At 42.8% G+C, this 27,150-nt stretch overlaps 1 protein-coding gene across 1 annotated transcript in view; it reads left to right on the forward strand.

The window, feature by feature from the left end:
* APOH (apolipoprotein H) overlaps positions 1–27,150 on the forward strand; it is a 48,699-nt gene that overhangs the window by 13,882 nt on the left and 7,667 nt on the right. The window contains exons 2-4 of the mRNA XM_072939444.1: positions 24,299–24,405; positions 24,958–25,134; positions 26,461–26,557. Coding sequence (XP_072795545.1) covers positions 24,299–24,405; positions 24,958–25,134; positions 26,461–26,557 — 381 coding nt within the window. The remainder of the gene's footprint in view (positions 1–24,298; positions 24,406–24,957; positions 25,135–26,460; positions 26,558–27,150) is intronic.

The raw sequence follows: 27,150 nt of genomic DNA on the forward strand, positions 1-27,150 counted from the left end.
CAGAGCTTATTAGTTTTATTATAATAATCCAGGTAAGGTCAAAGACCCTCTTTTACTTTTTATGAAAAAGTTTGGGGCAATAACAGTAGAAAATATCTATGTCTGTTAAAAACTCCATCAATGTCAAGTTGTTATGAAAGCTGCTACTCTTTTTGTCCGTCGTCCGGGAGATTCTATAAACGGAGGCACGTGGCCGTTGATTCCCACTCACCGTCACTTTGCCTGCAGGGTGAGCGCCCTTGAGGGCCTGGCCAAGCAGGTGCCTGCTTAGATGGCTCACGGAAAACCTAGACAGACAGCAGAGCACTTGGATTCCTCAATCTCTTCCTTATGAGGATTCCTACTAGCAGGTCAGGGGCCCTCGATAGAAGGACAGATCTGGACTTTCTAAAAACCAACCGGAATTCCCTGTCTCCTTTGTGAACTTGAACTCAAGTAAGTCATTAACGTTTCTGTAGCTCCCTGAAGGTACTTCACAGATCCTACAGAAAATAATGGAGAGAAAACATGTTTTGGAATCAGATAAATCCAGTTGTAATTCTCAATGACAGCCCACTTCACTGTGTGATGTTGATAGATTGTTTAGCTTTGGGGAGCCTCAATTTCCTCTTCTGTAAAATGCCCACAAAGGCTGCCGGGAGAATTAAGTGAGATGATGTACACGAGACCCCAAGTCCAGTACCGGGCATGTAGGAGGTGCCGATAAATCCAAGTTCTCTACTAAAGACATATACGTTGGGAATGGAAGAAAGAAAGGATTGTAAGGGAAGCGTAAAAAGAAGACAGGAAGGAGGAAGCAAGGACCAGCAGGAGGAAGAATGAGAACTTAACAAACAGCTTTCTGTCCATGGAGAAAATCCTCAGTGCTCAGCGCTCAGCTGCTGCGTATTCCAGAACCTGCTTCTCCCTCCTACGGTTCAGCCTTTGGCCATTTCATTCCTCATTAGCACCTTCCCAGGGAAGAAGAAGAGAGAGAAACCAAAGCTCAGATCAGTCAATTTTGCGGTTATCAAGTCTTGTCAGCATTGAGTTGGGAGAAGAAAAGATGCAGTCCAAATAAAGGTTGGGAGTTGTCTGTGGATTTCCATGACCTTTGTCTTTCTTTCTGTCTCTTTAAGGAAACATCAGTGTAGGGACGTCTGGGTGCTACAACGCCACATCCCCACCTTCCACTCCTTGTTTAACCCTTGCCAGTTATCTTCAGCCACACTCCACTCCCAGCTCAGGGCTCTGTTGCCTTTGCTCCTTCAGAGGTCATCAGTGACCTCCTGGTCACCAGATCATATTTATGGCCTTTTCTGAGTCTGAGTGGTTCCGGCATGGTTATTCCTGTAACTAACTACACCCCTAAGTATCTGAGAACATTACTGGTCTACCCAAGTCCACCTGCCCTTTATTGCTTGCTGTCCTATCCTGGGGGCAGTGTGCTCAGCTAAGAGACCACATTCCCAGCCTCCTTGGCAGCTAGAAGGGTCCAGTGAGATGTAAGCGGGATTATGCCCAGGGAAGGGCAGCCTGGAGGTTCATCAGCCGAGTCTTCTGGTGGCTGGAACCCTGACTGCAGCCTCCTTTTCCACCCAACCTTGGGAGACCTGAGATCATTAAGGAAACATTTTCCTAGGACTTAACACGAGTTCAGCCCTGATGAAATGCTCCCTCTTCCCGAACACGGGTGTGGAATAAGTATCCTGAGGGGAGTTGTGGTTCTTCCTCTGCAGTGGGTGGAGCTGAGAAGGGAAATGGAAAATCCATCTGGGAGAAGAGCGTTTCTGGTGAAGCCTTGGGTGTAACTCCTGGTTGCCCTGCTGGTGGCGGGGTGGGTGGGGCACATCCAGAGATGATAGAGCTGCGGGAAGATTATAGGGCCTGAAGCAGAGGAACCCACCCTCAGTACCAGCAGAAGTCAGGCTGGAAGGGGGGCCGTCTGAGCTGACACAGTAGGGAAAGATGCTGTTGCCCAGAGCATCTGAGGAAGCCCAGGAGGGTGGGGAGGCCAGTCAGCCTGAGCCCTCAGCCGGGGCTGGCACGCTGGTGCCGTCAGCGGCGCTGGATGGGATGGGAGGCGGTGCAGGAATGAGTGTGCAGCGGGTAGAAAAGCTGAGTAGGAAAGAATCAGTAAGGTGTAAAGGTCACCAGGGAACGTTCACGATCAGAGTAGGGCCCTAGGGCTTCGGTGAGTCACGGCGGCATAATACACAGCCCTGGCTGGTTTTGTTGTTTCAGTGACACATCTTCCTGGTACGCTGTGGCCACTATACTGGCTGGTCTGGAAGTCTGTGCCAGCTTATTAGTCACCTACTGGAAAGATTGTCTTAGACAGGAAATATCTCTAACGGATAATCCGCAGCAGAGTAGGGAAGTACGTAGCGGTCAGAGGGAATCACTGTGACTTCGGGCAAATTCTATTTCTCTGTTTTGGGCCTCAGTTTCCTTAACTATAAAATGGGAATAATAAAGCAGCTTTGTTTTAAGGACTACCTGAGGGCTTTTATTTAAATGGATCTCAATGAGTGGATGAGTGGATTTCAAACTTCAACCACCTGAAGAGTGTTCATCTTGCTAAATTTTTATTAAACTTTAAAAATTGCCTGATTAAAAATAATCTTTCGTGGGGAGGGGATAGCTCAGCGGTGGAGTGTGTGCTTAGCATGCGTGAGGTCCTGGGTTCAATCCCCAGTACCTCCATTAAATAAATAAGTGAGTAGACAAACCAAATTACGCCCCCCCCCAATAATAATCTTTTAATCTTTTCAAAATACAGGCAACAGGGCAGGGTCCTACCTTTAGTGTTTCTGATTTAATAGGTCCAGGTGAGTCCTGAGCATCTGCATTTTGAACAAATTCCCAGGTGATGCTTCTGCTGGTTTGGGGATCCCACTTGTAGAACCCATGCTTTAAAACATTTGGGCTCTTCCTGAGACTTACATGAACAGTTTTGATGAATGCCCTTTCTTCCTCCTGTTCGTACAATGGCTGTCTGTAACACAAGGCTTAGGCTTGTGCAATCAGTCTTTGGGCACAGAAACTACAAATCAGTGCTCCATACTTAGATCAGCCCGGTTTGTAAGAAAGTATCTATATATAGTGTGGTCTTTCTAGGGAAAGTCACAAAGCTAATAGTCGTGCAACACTTTCACAAGTATCCTTTTTTTTCATCTTCACCGAAACCTCATTTTGTAGATGAGGACACTGATTTCCAGAGAGGTTGAGTAACTTGGTCAAACTCAGCTGGCAAGTGGCAGAGCCCGGACTCAAGCGCAGGTCTTCTGACCCCAAAGCTACTGTTCTTTCTACCAAATGCTGCTGACCTCTTTTTGTTGTAATGATAACCTAATAGGAAGAAAGGTTCCCCCCCATTGTACCTTTCATGAGGCGAGTGGTTTGCTGCCAAATCCCTAAGTTGAAATACTGTCACTCCCAGCCCCCCACGGGCTGCCACAAATCACAGATGTGGCTGGTTTTTTAGTGTTTGTCCCCGAGGCATGCTCTGTGTTAACCCAGGAATAAGCTAAAGTAGTTCCTTTCATGAGAAATCCTGCCCCGTCTTAGACTTTCCTCTTTAACAGGGATGCCCCCTGTCCCATAGGACTACGTTAGAGGTGATGTTTCACAGATGAAAAAGTTTAGAACTTTGTTCAATCGATAAATTTGCTGAAAGGCTAATGGAAATTACATTCTATCCTGGGAAAAGGAGAGCCAACCCCTTCCGAGAGATGGGACGTGGGCAAGGCTGGAAAAGAAGCAGCTGGCTTCATTTGCAGCAGGATGTGGAGCCAAAAGACCCTGCCACTTCAGTGCAGTCAGGAAATCACAGTTTTGCTTTGAGGAGCATGGGAGGGAGGGCTGGATGAGGTGGAAGCGGACAGCCCCTGGGACCAGACAAACCTGTCTGCCAGTGTGGGCTCCTCCACTTCCTGGACAACCCTGGGCAAATTCCCAACTTCTCTGACAGCACAGACCTCTCAGGGCCGTTGTGGGGATTTAATAGGAGGATGCTAGAACCCCTGTGCCTGTTCTGTGCACCAAGCACGTGATCACCTTGTAGTGGACCTTCTGTCTCTTTTTTCAGTGGTGCTGTTGTTATCTTGGGTGTTTTTCTGCCTTACATCAGAACGTGGTTCTTGTTCGGAGATGAGTCTTGGGGGCAGCAGGCACTGTCTCCCTTTATCAGGGGGTGAAGTGGCCACATGCTCATCCCTGATTCCTGAAGAACAGGTGTGTGAACAGGTGTGGCCAGCGATGGCCTTTCCTATCTTAGTTGGGGTTGCCTGAAAACAGAGTGAGAGGTGAGGACTTGGGTGTGGGGAGTTGATGTCAGAGGTGATCCCAGGGGCCGAGGCTGCAGGAGCAGGGAGTGTACGATGGAGAAGGAGGCACCAGGTAAGGGTGTTTCTGAGCTGCGCACAGCTTGGGCCTGGGGGGCTCCATCCTGCTGGGAACCGTCTGAGAAACAACAGCGAGTGAAACTCACAGGTGTCCCTTTGAAACAAAAGGCTCGAGCAATCCCACTCCTACTCATACACCCAAGAGAAATGAAAACGTATGTCCACACAAAAACGTGTACCCGAATGTTTATAGCAGCGCCGTTCATTACAGCCAAGAGTTGGAAACAACCCACGGGCCCATCAGCTGATGAATGAATAAATAAAAGACGGCTAGGGAGAGGGGGCAGTGAGAAGTTAGTGTTTAATGGGCACAGAGTTTCAGTTTTGGAAAATGAAAGCATTCTGGAGATGGATGGTGGTGATTCTTGAACAACATTGTGGTTGTACTTAGTGCCACTGAACTGTGTACTTAAAAATGGTTTAAGATGGTAAAAAAAAAAAAAAGCCAGTGGGTTACTGTACAAATAAAGAACTCTATAAAAAATGTTATGGGGGAGAGGAATCATTCAGTGGTTGTGCAGCCATCCTCATGCGCACAGTGGGTGGTCTGGGTGCCATCTGCAAAACACCGTGATTGGGCTTCCTGCTGCCTCACCTCCCTGGGTTCTGCCTTTTCCAGGCCTCAATCTCCAGTCTTCCAGCTCCAGTCTTCCTAAAGAATCCATGCGCTCCCTGAGAGCCTTCCAGTACGTTCCTTCCGTGCTCACAGCTGCCGGAATCTCTTACTGTTACTTGTAGCCCAGAGCTCTGACTCACACACGTCTAGACTAGACCTTGCAAAGATGTCGTCTCCAGATGTTTTATACTAGAGCCCTTTATTAACTCACATCCTAGGTCCGGGCTTAATATTAAGAATGTGATTGTTTTTAGGCAACATTCAGGATTTTTTTTTAAAAAAAGATTTTTAATTTATTATTATTATTTTATTTTAATGGAGGTACTGGGGATTGAAGCCAGGACCTTGTGCATGCTAAGCACGCACTCTACCGCTGAGCTGTATCCCTCCCTGCTTGGCCTTTTTTTAAAGCAAAATTAAACAGGTCCAGCTGGTGATTCCAGAAAAGTGGGCTTGGGAAATGCCTGCTCTTGGACGAGGTGGGAGCAGGGTAGGGGCCACTTCCTTTCCGTCAGCCATCCGGTTAACACAATTGCCCTGACTGCAGGGCTGCCGGATCCTTCCCCTGACTGGCAAGTCAACCGTTGCTCAAATATGCTGAGGATAATGAAAAGAGAAGGGACCCATCCTGGTTCCCTAAAACCAGCCCTGGACTTCACGGCAGGATCAGGGAGAGTTACCAAGGGGAAAAAAAAAATAGGTCTTTAACTGGATTTATTCTCTCTACTCCTCACTTTCTTCTGTTCCTGAGAAGGAAAGACCAGCATGGCGTGTCCAACAGCTCACTGCAGGGGGAGCTGTAGGAATCACCAAATGGGAGCAGCTGGAAGGGAGTGTGGGAGGCAGAAACGACCAGAGCTGAGAGCTGTTCCCTCGGAGCACGTGGGTGCGTGCCTCTGGCGTGCAGCACCTTCATGCCGATCAAGGGGGGTGTTTCTCAGACCCCCCTCACCACACCCGGAGCAGCAATGCTTGAGAGTCAGGGAGGGACCACATCTTGGCAGGGACCAGGGCTTATCGGCAGCATCTTGGAGCCCAAAGAACAACTTGAAAGATGGTGACCATCATGGACTAAGGTCTCAGCCCCGTCCCCAGCCCAGTTTTCTAATGCCACAGAAGTCAGGGGACTGTATAACCAAGAAGAGGAAGAGGGGACCCTCTAGACTCTCTGGAGATCGAATTTTCTGCCAGTCACTAGGTAGGGGCCCAAAGCAATTTAAATTTGATTTTGAGATATAAAGTAATGGGACCTTTGGTGCAGCCGAATTCATAGTCAGCACATAACTTTATCACTTTTCAATTTCCACCCTTCACTGTAGTCAGTAATTGTACAGTCAAGTCAGGTGCATAATTCATTTCTGGACAGCAGAGTGATGTTATGTGTTTTTGATCAAATGGAGCTCAGTCTGAGCTCGACACCAGTCCACTCTCTCTTTGGTGTCCTCTCTTTCTTGGCTCCCTGAGGGGGCCTTCTGGGACCTCAGGATGGTGTCCCAGACGTTAGATCAAAACCCCTCCTCCTGCTCCCACAGCCTCTTGAACTACTTGGGACTCTGAGGCAGCTACAAGTCCCCAGCCCCAAACCTGGTAGTGCATCCAAATTGCTTGGAGGAGCATAAAAATCCATCCAGGTCCTGAAATGATGATGCCCTGCTGACTCAGCAGCTCAGGTGGAGGGCCGGGCATCTGTCTGTTTAAGCATCTTCTCGGGCAGTTCTGAAGTACAGCCAGGTTTGAGAACCATTGTCGTGGCCAGAGATTTTCAAGCTGCCTAATTCCTAACCACAGATGTGAACCAGCCAGGAGCCCCTGGGAAAAGTCTGGGTCTACGGTTCAACTTCCCACAAAGCCAATATGCCTTTGAAGCCCTAGTGTCCTGCCTTAAAACTCATTTAAATTCTGATTCCTTAAAGTCTCACTTCTGCGCTCTCTGCTCATTTTAATTTGATTTCAGTGTTAATATTGCCAGCTAGCACAACCCCCAAATTCCCCATCACTCACCACATCTAACCATTTCCACTCTCCAAGTTTCCATGAATAGACAAATAGGGTGCCAGGTGCTTTATTTAACTAAAGTCATCAGACCTTCCCAACAACATGCATGGATTTACAATTAATAATAATAGACATTATTATACCCATTTTACAGATGAGGAAACTGCAGCTCAGAGAAATGACACAGCTAGAAAATGACAGAGCTGCAATTAAAAATGTTTTATTGTGGTAAATATACGTAACATTTACCATTTTATCCTTCTGTAAGTGTAAGATTCAGTGGCATTCAGTACATACACAGTGTTGTATAACCATCACTGCTGTCCGTTTCCAGATCATTTTCATCATCCCACGCAGAAATTCTTCACCCATTAAAAAATAACATTCCATTCTCCCTTCCCCCAGCCCTTAGCAAATACTGTTCTGCTTTCTGTTTCTATGAGTTGGCCTATTTAGGTACCTCATATAAGTGGGATTATACAATACCTTTTGTATCTGGTTTATTTTATTAACCGTACTGTCCTCAAGGTTCATGCTTGTCGCCTGTGTCAGAAAGAGCTGCAGTGTGAACCCAGTTCTAACGAATTTCTGAATCCGTGCTCTGTCCACTTCCCACTTGGGCTCTTGAGTATTGAAAGGGCTGGGAGGTGGAAGAGGAATTAAGCATGTTTTGTTTGGTCACAGAGCAGAGAAATGGAATCGTCAGCGGCCGTTTTAGTGAGGCAAATTCCAACCTCAGAGGCTGAAAGGAACTTCTCGTCACTGGAACTGACTCAATATACAGTGGGGCCAACTCCCTAGGTACTGGATTTATTATCACTGGAGGTGACAAAACGCAGGTTGGACAACCAAGTGACAAAGAAGCTGATTTCTCCTAGTCCCCAGGATTTTGGTTGGGAGCAGGAAGGGTTGGAATAGAAATAACTATTTTCAATTGCTACTCCTGAGATTATTCTAGAATCACTTGAAAATCTCTTGTTAAATTTTAAATATAACTGATTTACAATATTATGTTAGTTTCAGGTATACAGCTTCAGACTCTTTTTCCATTATAGGTTATTACAAGATATTGAATATAGTTCCCTGTGCTGTACAGTAGGGCCTTGTTATTTATTTTATATATAGTGGTGTATATCTATTAATTTCATACCCCTAATTTATCCCTCCCTCACCTCTCTCCCCTTTAGTAACTATAAGTTCATTTTCTTGTCTGTTTCTGTTTTGTAAATAGGTTGAATTTCTGATTTGTAAATAGGTAAATAGGTTGATACAAATCACATGTAAGTGATATCATATGATATTTGTCTTTCTCTGTCTGACTTCACTTAGTTTAATAATCTCTAAGTCCATCCATGTTGCTGCAAATGGCATTATTTTATTATTTTTGTGGCTGAGTAGTATTCCATTGTGTGTGTGTGTGTGTGTGTGTGTGTGTGTATTGTTATCTTCTTTATCCAGTCATCTGTTGATGGACATTTTGGTTGCTTCCATGTCTTGGCTATCGTGAACAGTACTGCTAAGAACATTGGTGTGCATGTATCTTTTTAAATTTGTATTTTCATCTTGAAAAACTGTTTTAAAAAAAGGATTCCTGGATCTCCCTGCAGAGATTCTGATTCACTGAGACTCAAAGGTAGGTCTCAGGAGGTACAGTTTGGAAGCACCTTTGGAGACCTGGGATGCACACCAGGGTTAAGAGGGACTGGATTCGCTGAGAGCTCCCCCCATCCCAACACTAGATCTCCTTGATTCAAGGGCTGGACGGTCGCTCTCAGCCAGAGTGTCTAAGTTCCAACTATTTATTAAAAGGACAAGGGCTGCACTGAAACAGGCGCTAAAGGCTGTTAAAATCTGAGAAACAGAGGTCAGTGGTAGGCAGCTGCATCTGGATAATGATTCAAGCACTAAAGAAAAACATTAGAATGGCAAGTGCTCAAGTCCATTAACATCATGGGACATTGCCAGGCTAGGGAAGCAGCAATCATTCCGTCTCCTATCTACGGAAGTAATGGGACCCAGCTCAGCAGCCCTTTAGACCCTGTGGTGTGTTGGCCTCACCCTCCAGCTGAACTCTGCCCCATCCCCTCCCTCCCTCCAGCACTCCCTGGTCCCCACCTGTCCTCAGGGTGTGCATGTGGGGTGGAATAGAAGTAGGGGGAGAGATGCAGCAGAGGAAAGCAAGCACGAATCACCTGGGGATCTTGTTAAAATGCAAGTTCTTATTCAGTGTTGGGTGAGGCAGGGGGACTGGAGATTCTGCAATTCTAACAATTCTCAGTTGATGACTGATACCTGCCATTGCTGCCTCCTATATCCCTGCTCTGGGGACCACACTTTGAATTGCAAGAGTGAGGGATTTCAGAGGACAGGTTCTGGAATCAGAATGCCTGAGCTGGATGCCAGCTCTGTGTCGTCACAGTTGCGTGACCTTGGGCAAGATGCATAACCTCTGAGAGTCTCAGTTTCTGCATCTGTGAAAGGGGAGAATAATAGTACTTATGTCATAGGATTGTGAGGATTCCCTACAGTACAGAAAGCACTTGGCACAGTGCCTGGCACACAGTAGGAACTGCTCACCAGTACTAATGAGCAGACTGAAGCAAGGGAGTTGCTGGTGGAGCCCGAGCTGGGAGGAGGGGCAGCGCGACTTCCTGACCAGGAGCTGAGCTGGGCACTGGGTGTAGCTGTCTCTTCCACTATTTTGGCAGCCCACCCGACGTGGCAGCCCATTTCCTCAGGGATTCTGCCCCTTGTGAGAGCTCGTGGAAATTGCTGTTGCTTTATCATCTGCACTTTCCACGAGGCTTGTGCAGATGGTGCTGATTGAGACCCACGTTTCTGGTAGAAGCCACTTACGGGGTTCCCTTGAATTTGCTGCCACTGCATCTACTCAGCAACCGCGCCTCGGTGTGCTTTAGATCAGCCATCCCTAAATTGCTATCCTGTGGCTTCAGCCCAACCATAGAGAAGCCAGTAATGAGTCCAGCCTGATGAGCGATTCAGGTAGGAACATTCTTTTCTTTCCCCCAGTGAGATTTCATCGACTACCCAGGCAAGACCCAGCAGGAGCTCGGAATCATCCTGAGCTTGTTAGCAGCTCTGGCTTCCCATTGGCTGGCCACTTGCCACCTGTACCAAAAGATGCTCGTGGGACAGAACCCTCCTGCAACCCTGCTGACCTGTCCTTTTTTGCTGGTTTTCTGGATTCTCTGTACACCTCTTTGCCCTCTGTCTCCTGGACATTCAAGATTCTGATAGGTGGTCTGTTTGCTCATCTTTTATTTGTAACGATCAAAGCCTGGTGTAACTCATGAGCCAAAAAACCTGGGCTAGGATTGTTGCAACAACAACAAAATCTCGGCCAAGTGACCAACCCCACAGCAGCAACAACGGCTTAGAAGGTGTTTGAAGACACTTCTGGAGCCGCCTGATGTGGCCTTTTTTATTGTAGCAGAAGGATTGAAGGGATGAGTCTGCTCCTCCAGGATTCTCACCTGTTATTTCAGGAGACTGACTAACTTAAATCTGAGCAGTAGGCCTTTTCCATGTAGTTGGATTCAGGGCAGGACCTCGGTCTCTGCAGGGTGAAGTCTAGGGATGGGTGTAGCAAAGGGTCCGTTAGCAGTAAAAATGAGATAACAGGGAAGGGAGGTTCAGGAGTCCAAGGCCAACTGGGTTTTTGGCGATAGTGGCCTTGAGAAATGCAAAATTCTATGTGGATGAAATTCACAGGTCACCCATACCTGGTGACTCAAGAGACAAAGCATGTCTCACTTTAACTGTTCCTTACACAGATCTGTCAGAAATGCACTTCACACATCCTTGTATGGAAAACCCAACCTATTTTCAATGGCTCACCACCATTATGACAGTCATTACTCTAGTGACAAGTCCAAGGCGTTTGGAAGTGTTGACCCTTCCACAAAATAGCCCAGACCTTCAGCTTTTTATAACTAACTTGTTCTGCTTTTTCTGATTATAAAGCAATACAGTTAAAAGTTTTTTTGTTTTAAATTATTCACTTTTTAAGAGTCTTCACTTTCTCCTTCCAGACTGCTCATCTGTCCATTGGTTTCTTTTGGCTCCCTTTAATACACTTCCAGCAGCATCCGTCTCATTGTTTACTTTTCATCTAGATTTAGGCTGAGAAACCACACAATCAAGCTTATTACACTTGTGTGTGGAGGGTACCCTCAGGATAAACAAACACTTAGCCGATCAATGTCACTATTAGGGTAGAAGTTTCCAGCGGCTTATAGAAGGAGCTGTAGGCTGTGGAATCAGATAGACCCTAGTGTAGATTGCCTCTCTGACCCTTATGGTATTGGGAGCTTCCACAAAGGACCACATCATCCTCAGCTTCAGTTTCCTCAATGTGCAATAAAAATAATAACCCCTAACTCCCACGGCTGTTGTGAGGATTAGAAGAAACAAGATGCCACGCACCTGTTGTACTGTCTGGTTCATCATGGCTCCGCCCTCCCACGCCTCACTCCCGTGCATCACGACGCTGTGGAAGGGGAATGCCTCTAGGACAGTGGTTCTCAGATTTGAACTTGCACCAGGATCCCCCTGGAGGGCTTATTAAAATACAAGTTGCTGGGCCCGCCCTCACAGTTTCTGACTCAGTAGGAACAGGTTGGGCCCCAAGAATTTGAGTTTTGAAAGAATTTCTATCTCTGTTGGTGATGCTGATTTTGCTGGTCCGGGGTCCACACGCTGAGAACCTAGAACTGATCTAGGGGATGGATGGAGTTTGGTCCAAAACCTGTTTGGCTACTCCATGGTTATGTTACTTTGAATAAGTCATTTTACTTCTGTGGGCTGTGATTTCTTAGCACTCAATAGGTCTAAAACACCTAGCACGTAATAGGTCTTCAGAAACCTTGATTTTTCCTTCTTTTTTAAATTAAAAAAAATGTTGCTTGTCGGGGAGGTTATTAGGTTTATTTATTTAGTTAAATGGTGGTACTTGGGATTGACCCCAGGACCTCATGCCTGCCAAGCACATGCTCTACCACTGAGCTACACCCTCCCCCCTGCTAATATTTCCCTCTTTGAGACAGGATCCTTTCCTGTTCAGCTTAAGCACTTTTGGTGTCCCAAGGAACTACCACAACTCGATGATTTTGTCCCTAAAATTATGTACATCTCATCATAAACACTTTACAGATAAGACCTCTGTCATTTGCTCAGGGGGAGCAAAAACAGACTCTGTAATAGGTAGTAAATATTGGTCCTGTCTAGCTAGCTCAGGACATCAGTTTCATTAACTTCCCACCTGTTTACCTTTCAGGGGAAAGACAGATTGATTTAAAAATATTTCCCCCTGCAGACTAGAAAATGTTTTACAGACAAGCACACACAAATCAGCGAGGACTTTTTCCATTGGATATACGTGGGCGGTGGGCTGCGGGTGGGCAGCCAGCCATCCAAACTCACATGTCACAGTGTGCTCCTAAGTTACAAAGCAGGTACAACTCTAACTGGATTTATGCTGTTCAAATGACACACTCTCCAGGAAAAAAAAAATGTTTTTCTGCTATGAAATTGGTTTGCTGGGGTTCTGCCAAATGGAAGCCTTATCATAGTAAATATATCAACTCTAGTTATTCATTTCTGTTTGCTTGAAGAAATATTCTTATGTGACATACATATGCTCCTACATTTCCTTGTTGCAGCAACATGAACTAAATAAGTCACTTTCGCACATATATGCAACTCCAAGAGTTATTATCGCTAACTTGTGTTCTCTGTACCATTCACACATTTTCCATTCAGCTGGAGAAAAGGTGGTGTTTGGGTAATGGGGAAGAATCGAGGAGCAAAAATGAGGATCTTTTTAGTGTACTTTCCAGGAAGGGGAGGGAAAAAAAAAAAAGCCCAGGCTACCATCTGCTATTATGGATGGACTGAGACATCTCCATCTACAGAGATTCAATAACGTCCGACTGGTCCGTCAAGTCCATCTTCTGAATCTACATAACCAAATACAAGGCTTCAAGTCTTTGCAGCTTATCTGCAAGTCAGCCGTGGCAGACACACAGGGTCTGTTCCGCCATCTGGTGTTCATGGAAGGAAACGTCCACTGAAATGAGTTAAACTTCTAGCGTTGTCTGCCTTACTGGTGGCTGTGAAATTCACAATCGCAGTGAAAGGCAATTCCATCATCTTTGCCAAATTCCAATAGAAGACGATTTGAGAATATCTATTAAAATAAAAATGCGCACATCCTTGGTCTAGTGATTCTACTTTTATGAATTCATCTTATGAATATGATTATATACATGCACAAAGAAATGTGTATAAGGCTATCCCTGCAGCACTGTATGGAGGAGCAGAAGACAGGAAACAAGCTAAATGTCCATCACTGGGGTATGGTTAAATACATTTCAGTACACTCATATAACAGATGAACCCTGCAGCTGCTTGAAAAATAAGGCAAATCCTAGTGTGGAGGGTATAGCTCATGTGGTAGAGTGCATGCTTAGCATGCAGGAGGTCCTGGGTTCAATCCCCAGTACCTCCATTAAAAAATAATTTAAAAAGTAGACTTAATTACCTCCCCCTTAAAAACAAACAAACAAAATAAGGCAAATCCGTATTTACGGATATGGGGAAATCACCATTTACTAAGTGAAATAAACAAGATCTAGAAGAGTGTGTGTAATATGCTGACATGGTGTAAACAGACTAGCACAGAAGAAGTAAGTAGCACAGGGCATCTCTAGACGGATACCCAAGGAAGTGGTAACCGTGATTGAGAAGTTTTCCCTATTTACATTTTGTACTATGGGAAGAATTTTAAACACGTGTATGGAGATTGTAGCAACCATACAACAAATAGCCTTGTAAACATTCACAGGGAAAGTGTGGACATCTATACTTGTGACATTTGGAAATCCCACAAATGCAGTTTTGTACGATGTGAATATCCACGTGTACGTGGAGAAGAGCGACGGTGCCTGCACAAAGCCCTTGCTGCCGTCTTCCCATCTTTTCTCTTTTGCTGTCCCCCTCCAACTAGGGGAGCAAATGGGGATAGTCTGGAGTGACATAGGGCAAACCAGAGAGTCCAGACTGAACCAGCAGCTGACTGTACCAAGCTGAATGAAAACTTCAGAGAACTCTGACGTCCTTCCACGGCATTTTGTCGAAGGCAGTTGTGGGTTAGGTTTTGGGGAATTTGCCTTCTCAGAGAGTCTACATGACAATGAAAGTTGAGCGTGTCTGGTTTGAGAACAAAACAGGATGATGGTTTCCATGAAGGTAATCTACTCTGTCCTCCCTCCGGCTTTCAGACTCATGGGAAGGAAAAATCATGGTAGTGATGGCATTCAGGACACGCTACCCCAATATATGGGACCTTGACATTGAATATTTTAAGCCGAAAGAATTTGACAAATACTTTGTGCAGGAAGGACCTTCTGACCTTCCCGGAAGCAGGTCATAAGACATTGATGTGAGAGGTGCCCTCCACATACCCTGAGGACAAGGACATTCTTATCTCTGAGGTGAGAAAGGTCACCAGAGGAATCTGAAGGAATAAGAAATAGACCTGCTAAGTCTCCCCTAAATGACTACAGTTACTTCATATCCTTTTTATCCAATCCCATTTTTCCATGACTTTCCACTCTTCATCAAACTTAGCGTAAAAATGGTCAGGTTTCATCACTTCTCTGGATCTTCCTTTCCTTATGAAGGTCTTCCATATCACAGAAAACTTAAATAGATTTGTAGGCTTTTCTCTTGTCAATCTGTCTTTTGTTACAAGCCAAGAAAAGCAGAAGGAAAAGATAGCTTCCTCCCCCTCGGTAGCAAACTGGCCATTGCAAAGCCCACATTGATGTCTTGTGACTGAAATGTATGTTTATTTCAAGATAAAAATTTTTTTTTCTACTCTGACCATTGCTCTAATCTAGGTTTGATCGTGGCGTTTTGTTCAAGTCACATTAAATGAGGGCACGAGATTTTTATGTTTATCAAACAATAATGTGTTTGATAAACACATCGCAAGGACCAACATCTACGTGTGGATAAAAGGGTTGAGAGATACAGTGATTTCTTCCCCCAATTATAACTATGGGAAGCCCTGCTTCACTACTGGCTGAAAACTTAAATAATAAACTGCACTGGTTTGTTGAAAAAATGAATTTGAAAGAGGTTAAGGTGCACTATTCAATGGCAACCTTGAATTTTTACCTCCGACTCAGCACACAGCTTCAAAGGATATGACCAGAACATTGTCCTGGCCTTGGTCACCTTTTTTCTGCATCTTTGCCATTTCTGCCCAGGCCAGTTATACTTGCTCTTCTTCCACACTAATTGTGCCACAACTTAATATTCTGATTGAATTAATTTTTCTTACATTATGGATGAGGCTTAACGTTTCTGGGAGGCATTTGCATTTTCCAAAAAGATTTATTCACAGAAGCCAATTTCAAGCTGGTGAGTGTTGCCAGGGAAATGACTTTGACTCATCATGTTTCTTTACTCCTTTCTTCCCCCATCCATCAGCCCACAACTACTTATGAGGCATTTACTGTGGATCAGGCACTGTTCTAGGTGCTGAAGATGCAACAGGTCAACAGGTAAAGACAGTCCTTGGAGGGTCTGCACTCTAGGTGGGAAGACAGACAATACTAAGCAAATAAAGGTAATTTCAAGTGTCGATAAGTATGACGGAGGAGGTAAAGGAAGGCTGTGTGGTGCTGAGTGAATGGGGGTTGGAGCAGTGTTTTAGCCAGGCTTGTAGAAGGCACGAACCCCAAGTGATGAGAAGGAGGATGGTGGAAACATCTGGGAGAATAGTTTTCCACGCCTGGATAACAAATGCAAAGACTCTGGCAAGTTTCAGAGAAAGAAATAAGACTGTGGGTTTAAATACCATACATGTAACTCCCAGATTCATCTCTCCAGTCTACACATGTCTCTTCAAGTCCAGATTCTTACATCCAACTTGACTCTAGTAGATATCCCAAATCTATCAGGTAAAATGGATGGATTATTCCAATCACCTCAGCAGTACTTAGGGTGTTGGCTAAGGTGCTGTAACAAAAATATTGTCCTAGCTAAGATGCCAAATGAAAAAGATGGTCATTCAAATAAGATAGCAGCTTATTTCTCTCTAGCTAAGAGGCAGAAGGCTCTCTGTTGTGAGGTCGTCCAGGGAACTAGATTCTTTCAATTGTGTGTCTCCAGTATACATTTAGATAATATTCTTTTTGTTGCGGTTGAAGCAGGCTTACTACCAGTCCACAGAAAAGGAGGGAAAAAAGTAAAAAAAGAGAGAATATGTGTAGGGAAAGGGCAGCTTCCTTTGTGAGGATGCAACCTTGATGTTGAATATATCCCTTCCACTCACATTCCATTCGTCAGGACATGGTCACATGGTCAAGTGTAGCTGCAAGGGAGTCTGGGGAAATGGAGCAGGGCAAATAAATGAAGGGAGGCATGCTATGTTGAAGAAATTAAGTATGAGAACACATAGATACAAAGGGAAATCACGAATACCCTTGACAGACTAAATAATCAGCTGGATTTATGTTTACTTAGGAGAGAAGGGAAATCATTTGTAAAGATCCTTGATGTTTGTGAACGTTCATATAATGAGATGCTTTAAGAATGTCTCTCAAAATCCATAATCTTCTCAAGGGATCCATACAAATCAACATTGTTGGATGTCCTCACTCACTTGAAAGACTTAAATTTAAAATAAAGAGCAATAGCTCATATTTCTTGGAGATACGTATGCCTCTTACTCTCTTAAAAATAGTAAACCATTCTCCAAGCCTTCCTTTACTTCCATATAATTTAGACCTTTTAGAGCTTATAAAACTCCATGGGGGTTGATTTTTTTCATATTATACCTGCCAAGCAGAACTTTCCACATATAGTTTGTACAAGCAGTTGCTAAGCCAACTAATAGTACTACATCCCAATCCACACCTCACTCCCAAGGATATCAACAAAAGATAAGTCTTCAAATGCGTTGCTAAAATGGAGACACACGTTACTGCTAAAGCATTTCCCCTACTTACTGAGCTAAAACTATGTCAAACTAGAATTGGGCTCAATTTGTTGTAACATGTTGGAAGAGATCTCGTGTTGTTTTTTAGTGATCATTGCCCATTCACCTAAGTGTACACAAACCAACTTGTTTAACATTTTATAACACCAGACTGTGGATTTATGTCAAATTCACTGATGCTTGGTTTTTACTATCTATTGCTTTCCCTCCTGTGTCTTCCTCCTATTTACCATTTTCAAAAATTCCTTTTTCTCCCACCATGAAGTGATACAAACACACTACATAAAATTTGGAAATAGAGAAAACAAGAAAAACAGTCTCTTCCTAACTGAATTGCTTTTAATATTTTGGTGCATCAACTTCCAGCATTCTTCTATATATAGTCTACACATATCACAATGTTGTACATATATGTTTTTAAATAAAATGTCCATGTTATTAGAATGTCTTCCTTCCCATCCTATAATGTAAAGATTGATGACAGTGATGTTGAAGTCACAATTACAAGTTCATGTAATCTGGAACATATTTTCCTGGGTTTAGAGCTCTGAAATGCATTTTGGACAGCTGATTGCTTATACTGGTTTCTAGCAAACCTTTCATTCCATCTTCATGATGTCCAGTTTACCTTTTTCAGTGTGAATATACTTCTCTTTGCTGGATAAGCTGGAAGAAAACCAAAAATTAAATAACTGAGCTCTCTCTTTGTGAGTTAACATTGCACTCTATTTAGAACCTTCAAACATTGTAAAGTTGGATCGTAAATTGAGCTAACATTTAAGGAAGGCAGCTGAACAATATGAATCCAGATCCTTCAAGATGTTTTTTGCCCTTTGTCCAAGTAATCCCATATCTACAAATAAGATCCTAAGGAAATAATTTATTCGAAGATTTTGTTAAAGAACTCAGCTGTGGTGTTATTCATCATGGTGGAAGACACCACCTAAATGCCTCGAACAGGGAGATGGTTAAAATATAGACAATGGGAGATTATGTAGTTACTTATAAAAAGGCATGCTTTTAAAGGATAAACTAATAATCTGGGAAAGCACTTATGGTATGAAAATAAAACATAAAATTGTATGCTGAACATGATCCTGATTTTGAAATATAAAAATGCCAAAAAGACATAACTCTTTGTGGTGATGTTAGGATTTTTATTTGTTCCATATGCTTGTTTTTCAGACTGATTCTAATAATATGTTCCTTTTCTAATGAGAAAAAGAAACATAATCCCCATATGTATGAACCATCTTGTTACCAAATAAATAGACCTCTCCTGCCTCTTCCTGCTCTGACCCCCAACCTTTGTTATCTTTGCAGCTTTTGCAATTTTTATCTTATTCTGGACTTGGCTGAGGTCCTGACATTTCGCAGACTCAGTTTATGCTGCGTATGAATTCATTCCACATAATATTCCCCGTCTTCCGTCCTTTTTTATTTTTATTTTTTAACATGGTATTTTTATGTCTGAGCTCATCAGAGAACTTGGGAAGTCATAGCAGCTCCTCGGGCTACCTTTGCCTTGTCCTCTACATCAGATCGTTAGGGAAAGCATTTCCAGCATGTTGTCCTCAGGCCTCATCTGTTAACCCTCTTTCCCTTTTAGAATCTCTGGTGATGAGAACATACAGATCTTATATTTGGATTTCTTTCAATATGTGTTTCTAAATAGCATATGGCACCTGTGTGTAGGGTCCCAGTATTCTCTTCTTTGTGTTCCAAAGTGTCATGGCTTTTTTTTGCCCTAACTTGGGACCTCACATGAAGCAGGAAAAGGGAGAGAGTTGAGATCTGACACTTGACCCACACATCAGGACTGGCTGGAGGGCTGAATCCAGTGAGCCAGCTGAGAGGCAGACTCTGGAGTGACTGGCCTGAGTTTCTAGTAATCACTAGACATTACTTGGGTGAAATGATGACTAATGAATCTTAGAGGAAACAGCTCTACTATTTTCTATACAAATATGAATTCCAGGAGCAGGGGAGTCCAATGTTTGGTAAATAGCTCCTGGAAATGCTCGTTTAACATGTGTGAATTACATCCCTGCTTTTGTGTTTGTGGATTTCCATATGGACATATCTTTTTTTCTCCAAATGTGAAAATAGATTATCTGTCTCATCTAGTGATAAGATTTTAAAAATCAATAAAAACAAAATAAAACAAAAATCTGATTATTAAAAAAAAGAAGAAAGTAAAATGCCCACATTCTACCACCTAGAGCTAACTGCCATTCACATTTTGCAGCAGAGTATGGAAAGTAATTCTTTCTTTTGGTCTTTTGATCTTTATTTTTTCTAGTAATGAGTATCAATTCACTAAGTCTCACTGAAATCTGTCAGTTTTTTTGTGCCTTTTTGCACATTAAAAAATATGCTTTTGTGCAGGACCTTCTGGTACTTGAGCATAAGACATCTGAGGCATTGATATTCATGTGAAGAAAAATGTTAATGATGGCTAAATTTTTTCAAGCACTCAGTTTAAGCCAGGCACTTTGTAAGTACTCCGCATGCATTCTGATTTAATTCTGACAACAAGGATGTGACGTAGGTTTTATTTTCACCCCCACTTTAGAGAATAAAGCTTGACCATAGGCTGATACTTGCCCAAGATACCGCAGAGTCAGGACTCAAAACTCGAGTGTACCATGATTAAAGCCACTGTCCGTCATCAGGACACCACACTCCCTCCAGGGTGGTGGGCTTGTCCTCCTTCCCTGATAGAGATCCTATGAAGAACCAGTAAATATGTTCCTTTTCTCTGTTTGGTTCACATTCTTCTCCATAGACTCTGTATCCCAACTCTGGGCACTTTTCAGATCCAGTTGAAAACCTGGGCATCTGGGTTGATGCGTCCTCCCAGCAAAATCCCCTCCAGCTGCTGAGTAATGTCCTCAGTTCTCTGGTGGAATTCCATTCTTCTGGCATCTCAGGCCATGATTTGGGAAATAAAATCCTTCCCTCCAACTCATGCTTCAGGAGAGCAGTGCATCTTCTGAATCATCACGGCCAGGTGTACACGTGGTCGATTTCATACAGCTCATTTCATAAAAAAGGCTCCCACTCACTAACATCACAGAATGCAAGGCTGGTTTGGAAAGTGAGAATGGAAGATGAGTTCAGTTTGTGGTGTACTACGGTCTTTCTTGTTTCAATCCCTTTCTCTCCCACACTGCCCCCTTACCCCAATCGGTCTTCCATGCTGCTGTCAAGATTCTTTCTGAGCTACAAACTTGACTTGGGTCCTCCCTTTCCCTCCCTTCAGAATTAGTTCAAACTCTTAAACATAGCATATGAGAGCTTTCATCATCCAGACCCTACCCCTTCTCCTGTCTCATTTCCCACTATTCCTCACTTCCCACTATTCCCAGAAATATTCTGCTCCAGAAACATCCAGCTGTGTTGCAGCTGTTGGGGATACATCATGTTGTTTGATGCCTCCTTGCTCTGATGACTACCTGGAATATCTTCATCCTTAACCATTGTACCCCAGTCCACCTCACTCCCTCTGAACCGCTAAGCTTAAGATTCTTTAAGACATAATCCAAATGAAATATCCTCTCTGAAATTTCTGCAGATGCTTCTAAAAAAAAAATAAGTACCTTAGACTTTCTTTTATTATTTCATTTGTAGCACTGTACCCCGGTCCTAGTAAACTGTGAACTCCTTACAGACAACAATCACGTCTTGCGTATATCTGAAATTCCAGTGTCAACCATCAAGTATAGCTTAACAGGGGCTTAGGAAATGTTTGTAAAAGAATGAATGAATTTGTGGAATCCAGGAAGTAATTCACGAGAGATCAAGGAATCACACACTGTGGAACGTATTAAAAAGGTAATCTCACATTGGTAAGGGAGAGAATGATGCGGTAGAACCTTATCAGCTGAACTTAGCTTAGGTAAATATTCACATGCTGACTCAATGGGTCTTAATCCTCACTGTGATCGTGATTACCTGAGGACCTTAGAAAAGTCCAATGCCTGGATCCTACCCCCGAAATTCTGTTCAATTTTTCTATTTTTTAAAAAAACAGTCTGGAAGATTATGCTCTGCAGCCAAGGTTAAGAATAACTGCTCTAGACCGAGATAGACATTGCAGTGTATAAACTTAGTAGTTTCTTCAAGGTGAAAGCTGTTTGTATGCAGGAGCTCCCAGAATTCACACAAAGACGTCTCAGTGCTGACTTAGGCTGCCTGTGCATTTCTCGACACATGTAAGCATGCCCATTAAGCCCTGTGACATGCTCCGTTATCCCCTCTGCAATGTGTTCATAGTTCCTGATAGGTTTTGCTATGCTAGGAGCAGAGGCACTTGCATCTTCCCACTGAGAGCCTGTTGGTGGATACTGGCTAGAATCCCAGCCCAGAAAGGGACAGCATTCAAAGTGTTTTTGTTTTTTTTTAAATCTAAACTGTTGCTAAATGTTTAATGTTATGGTCAAAGTCTCTGCTTGTGAAGTAAATAAGAAAGTGTTTGAACATGTGATGCAATGTGATCTCAGGAATACACAACCTTGGACTCTGAATCTCTATAGTTTAATTTACAAAGTAGAGTAGGAAAAGATAAAGTCATTAAGAATTTTTTCCCCTTTTCCAAATTGTACTATAGTTGATGTGTGATGTTATGTTAGGTTCAGATGTATTTCATAGTGATTTGACATTTGCATACATTACGAAACAGTCATCACTGTAAGTCTAGTAAACACTTGTCTTCATACAAAGTTATTACAATATTGTTGCTGTATTCCTTATGCTGTATCCCTGTGGTTTATTTATTTTATAACTAGGGATCTGTACTTCTTAATCTCCTTCACCTATTTTATACCCTCCTTGTCGAAGTCTTTAAGAATTTTAAGTACAAGGTCTTATGTTCCTTGCAAAACAAATGTCATATATTCTTCAACCTAAGTGTCTATGTGGCTGTGTATCCCTGTTCATGGTTAGTAAAATGTAATATGCTAAGTGCAACATTAAATCCAAGGACTGGCTACTCTTTAGTGATGATTATAAACCCAACAATGCAAAACAGGCACTTGATTCGTCAAAATGCCTGGGATTTTGTTTTAATGGTTTTTCCATTTGCGCTGCCAAATTAAACGTTAATGGCAAGCTTAAATGTGTCTTTAAAATGTCATTTAACGTCGATTATCAGCCAGCTCTTTGGTTATTATATTATTAAGTTGTTATTGGAGTGTGAGCTGAACCATATGGAGAGGAAGATAGACCAGACTACACATCAGACACATGGTGCTAAAGCGATATGGAAAAATACATCACAGACTGGAAGGTGAGTGATTGCCTCTCATCTTAAGGCTCATCATGAAGGCTTTTCATTAGACCCATGTGTGTTTTTATAGGAGTTTCGGGAACATCTTGTAATTTTCAGACATTTTCAAGTGTCAAGGCACTCAGGACTAACAATAATTATAGTTTATTAATTGTGCAGATTACCATCCATCATGTTGCATTTAATTATACAAACAAGGGAAAATTTTACTAGCCAAAAAAAAAAAAAAAGCCACAAACACGTGGCTCCCTTCAAAACCTGTCAAACTAAGTTTTACTTTGCTGTTTCTTCATTTTCCTGATAGTATTATTTTTGCATCGTTTTCTAAAGTTCAGTAGCTGGCAAATGGGAGCTGGTTGCCCATGATCCTGTCCCTCTTCCTCCGTCTACCTCAGATCTTAATTATATAGAGCAACTTGGTCCCTCTTTATTACCTTTTTTCTCTTCTCCGCCCATCGAGGGAATTCTCCATGATAAAGCAGAGCCCGTGAGCGATCTAGCAAGCACAAACCCTTCTCCTTAGGAGGGGAAGGTGGAGTGTGTGCTTGTGTGGGCATCTATGTGAAGACTGTGATGTAATTGCAAGGGGGGAGGACCACCCTGATTTTATGTTCGAGGCAGTACACTGTTCTCCTCATCACAGAACATAGCATTCATTAGGAACATCATTTCAGCATCACTGTCTGACAAGAACACTTCTCAAACTGATGTGTCTCAAGGAACTTTAGACCTGTGGATGTAAAGCACCCCCCTACCAATGGAAACAAGCAAAGACTTTTCATTCAGAGCTTGCTATAGGAAGGGAGTCAGCCGTCATCGTTTGTGTTTGGCAGAGATTCAAACTCAGTTAAAGCTGTGGGAAAACTTTATGGTGGACAAAAGGGAACAGCTTCAGCTATGACCTGATTGAAGGCTGTTTGTCTGGGGGAGCTGGAGGTGGAATACCTAGCAGCCAGGCATCCTCGTGAGTGATTAAAGGAACATATTTGGCTTCCTCTGGTTGGTCCTAAGTTTGGCTATTGCTACAGAGACTGTGATTTGGCTTCCTGGACTGGTTGCTACAGAGATTGCAGGTCAGAGTTCTGTTTTTATACCTTGTCTGGCCATTGTCTCTTTGCGTATTCAGTCCCTTAGAGCAAATGCTGTGTAGGAGAAGTCCAGGGTCATGGATGGTCCACTCTGAGCCCTCCCAAGCAGCTTCACCAGCATTGGCCCATCATCTCCGACTTCACATCTTTTCTTCTTTGAGTCCTAACTTGTAATTTCACATCAACTTTCCGACCTCTCAAACAGATTTGGAAATCTGTCTAGACAGATCTAAAGAAGTATTAAGAATAGATGAGCAGGACTTTGGGTTGATTTGGTGTGAGAGAAGACTGAGGATTCAAGTGTAGCTCCTGCAGCTACCAGGAAGGTCGTGTTGCTCCCTGCAGGTAAAAAAGGAATCGGGAACAAATAGCCATTTTATAAGAGAAGATGATGAGCTCAGTTTTTTAGGCATTATAATTTTAGACGCCTCCGTGAAGATGTTCTTTAGAATCATCCATCTGGAACCTGGAAAGTGAATTTGAAGGTGTGGAGACAGGAACCCTGAGAGTAAGTGATGATCCTCAGTTTACAGTTCAAGGCTGTGGGTGGAGCAGGCACTTGAGTCTTTAGGTGTTCCATCCATGCCATACACAAAACAAAGGATGGAGAGTAAGAGGTCTGGACTAGAGACCCGGCAATCTGGAATCACCAGGATCGTATCAGAGGCAAGAATGAGCAGCCTTATGCCATTAGCATAAATGTCAGGAAGACAGAAACCATCGGCCAAAGGTTTCACAACAGATTTTCACTAAAGTGAAAAGTAAATGATTAAAGAATGTTGGTCTCAAGTTCCTTTCACGCCGTGATACTTTATCTTCTATTTGCAGAGATAAAAGTACATCCCCCAAAAGGTTAATCTTTAAGCACCTTAATATTTACACGTCCCTTTTTAGGAGAGGAAAGCCACCGTGGTTGTGTCTGTGTGCAGCACCCACAATGATTTCCCCAGTGCTCATCTTGTTCTCGAGTTTTCTCTGCCATGTTGCTATCGCAGGACGAAGTAAGTACTCTTTGCTTTTGGGAAAAAATCATTACTATATCCAACCCCCTCTTATATGCCAGAGATCCGTAATGCTTACTTATTCCCTTTAGGGTGGATGCTGGAGAGACTGGGCTGGTGGTTATTCTTTAATATTGCCATGCTTAAAGCTTCTCCATAAGATAGTTAGCTAGTTTAGGCCTCAGTGTAGTGACCTGTGAAATAAGGAGCACCAGCACCCCTCACGGGGCAGGGGGGAGTGTAGCTCAGTGGTAGGGTGCATGCCTAGCAGGCATGAGGTCCTGGGTTCAATCCCCAGCACCTCCGTTAAAAATAAATCAATAAACCAAATTACCACCCCTACCCCCCCCCAAAAAAAAGTAAAGAAGAAAATAGCACCCTTCAAAGCATCAGTGAGGGGATTGGATGAGATATTGCATATATCAAGTATTTGGTACAGAACTCAGCATACTTATTATTGGTAGCATGAAATATTTTTCATTTGTGTGTGCTAGCTGAGCCTAGAAATGCAAATATAGCTTTCTTCACCAACTGCTCTGTGCTCTGTTTCAGCCTGTCCCAAGCCGGATGAATTACCATTTGCCACTGTCGTTCCATTAAAACAGTCCTATCTGCCGGGGGAGGAGATCGTGTACTCCTGCCAGCGGGGCTATCAGTCCCGCGGAGTGATGCGGCGGTTCACCTGCCCGCTCACAGGGCTGTGGCCCGTCAACACTCTGAGATGCTTACGTAAGTCCAGTCCGTCTCTCACATCCTCCCCCTCCTTCGAATTCCGGCCGTCTTGGGGGACAACCTACCTTGTCGTGCTCGGGGTACATAAAGTCAGCAGAGCTGCCAAGAAACAGGAAGGCCTGGGGGCTTTCCATGGGAGAAGAGAGCAAGGGTGACAAGGGCCATTTAGAGAAGAGGGGACAAGAATAGGCTGGAACTAGGGGAGATTTTAAAAAGAGACTTGGTATGGTGAAAGGAGAGGGGATCACTGCAGACGTGAAAAGGGACGTGGAGATTACATTACAAATTATATTTATAATAAAGTAGAAATTATTAATCATGTACAGTAATATTACATATAATCATATACCATCTGTAAAACAGCAACAATTACATGTATATATATTATATATATGAATTTATGGTAGATGGTTTTATTTATTCTTTGGAATGTGATCTGTGACATCACGCTGGCATAATTTTTTTATGGTTGACTGTTGAGCAATCAACTAGAGAGAATTTCAGGCAATTTTAGGTAAAAGTCAAGCAGTAAAAATAATTATATGAACTTAACTGAGCTCTGGTTATTTTAGTTGGATGGGCATTGCCATTTGTGAAAACGATACATGTTCCTACAAGTGATTTTAATATGATTTTTGATTTAAAAAGAGAAAACATAATTTAAAAAATTTTTTTATTGAAGTATAGGTGATTTACAATGCTGTGTTAGTTTCTGGTGTACAGCATAGTGATTCAGTTATACATATATATTCTTTTTCATTATAGGTTACTACAAAATATTGACTAAGTTCCCTGTGCTATACAGTAGGACATTGTTAAAACATAATTTTTAATGAAAAACTACTGTAACATCATTAGGGAAAATTTTTCTTTAAATCAGCCATAACTTTGAAACACTAACAACTTCATTTTTCTTCATTTTTCAAGTTTTCCATGTGTATGTTTTCATCATTGCAGAGAGTAGATACCATTTTGTGTTTTTCTGTTTTCACTAACATTGGAAACATTGGCTATGTCTCTGTGGTCTTTGTAATTCATATTTTATTGGATGTCTTATATAGCTCAGCTGGATTTACCATTTACTTACCATTAATTAAAATAATACCATGACAGCAAACATTTAGACTGTTCGATTTCTGTTATTAAAAACAACAATATAATGAACAGCCTAGTGCACACATCATTTGACTTATTTTGAGTTATTTTCTTGGGATGGTTACTAGTAGAGTTACTGGAATGAAGGACAGAAATGAGTTTATATATTTTTATTTTAATAGGAAGTTCTGTAACTAGAAATTGACCTTTTTTACCTTTAAATCACAGCCAGAGTATGTCCTTTTGCTGGAATCTTAGAAAACGGAGCTGTACGCTATACAACTTTTGAATATCCCAACACGATCAGTTTTACTTGCAACACCGGGTAAGGACTTCTAGCCAACAGATGCAGCACGTTTCTGCACCGTTAAGCTAAACATCAAGATTGGTCCATATTTCATTTCTACATTTAGGTGGGGCTTGCTGAACACAAATCACTGAATATACACACACAGAGGCACTGAGGGGGGTGGGTATGAGCTGGAGGCTATAACAACTAGTGAAATATGGAGTCAGTACTATATTTAATTTTTCTGCTCCTGATTACTTATTGGAGGAGAATGTTGAAATTATTGAACCAGGGTGATAATCCTTGATAGTCCCTGGACCAAATCTTAGCACGAGGGTTAAAACACTTAAGTAATTGGACTTGGGATTTGGTTATGAGGCTAATTTGATTGACTGACCTGGTAGTCTCTAGAAGAAAAATCTATGGAGAGGGCTGGGATTGTGATGATATAGAACATTATTTCTCTTACTCCTCACGTATTGCAGTACAAAATCCCTAGGAAGAAAGCACTTTTGGTTGGTCATATAGCTCAGCTGCCTTGTGAGCAAATACGCCATCAGTGACACTGTCAATAGCACACTGGCTGTTGAGTAGGGCAAAATGTTACTGAAGACCCTTGTTTGCAATTA

This window comes from Vicugna pacos, chromosome 16, assembly GCF_048564905.1.
Source record: "Vicugna pacos chromosome 16, VicPac4, whole genome shotgun sequence".
NCBI lineage: Eukaryota > Metazoa > Chordata > Mammalia > Artiodactyla > Camelidae > Vicugna > Vicugna pacos.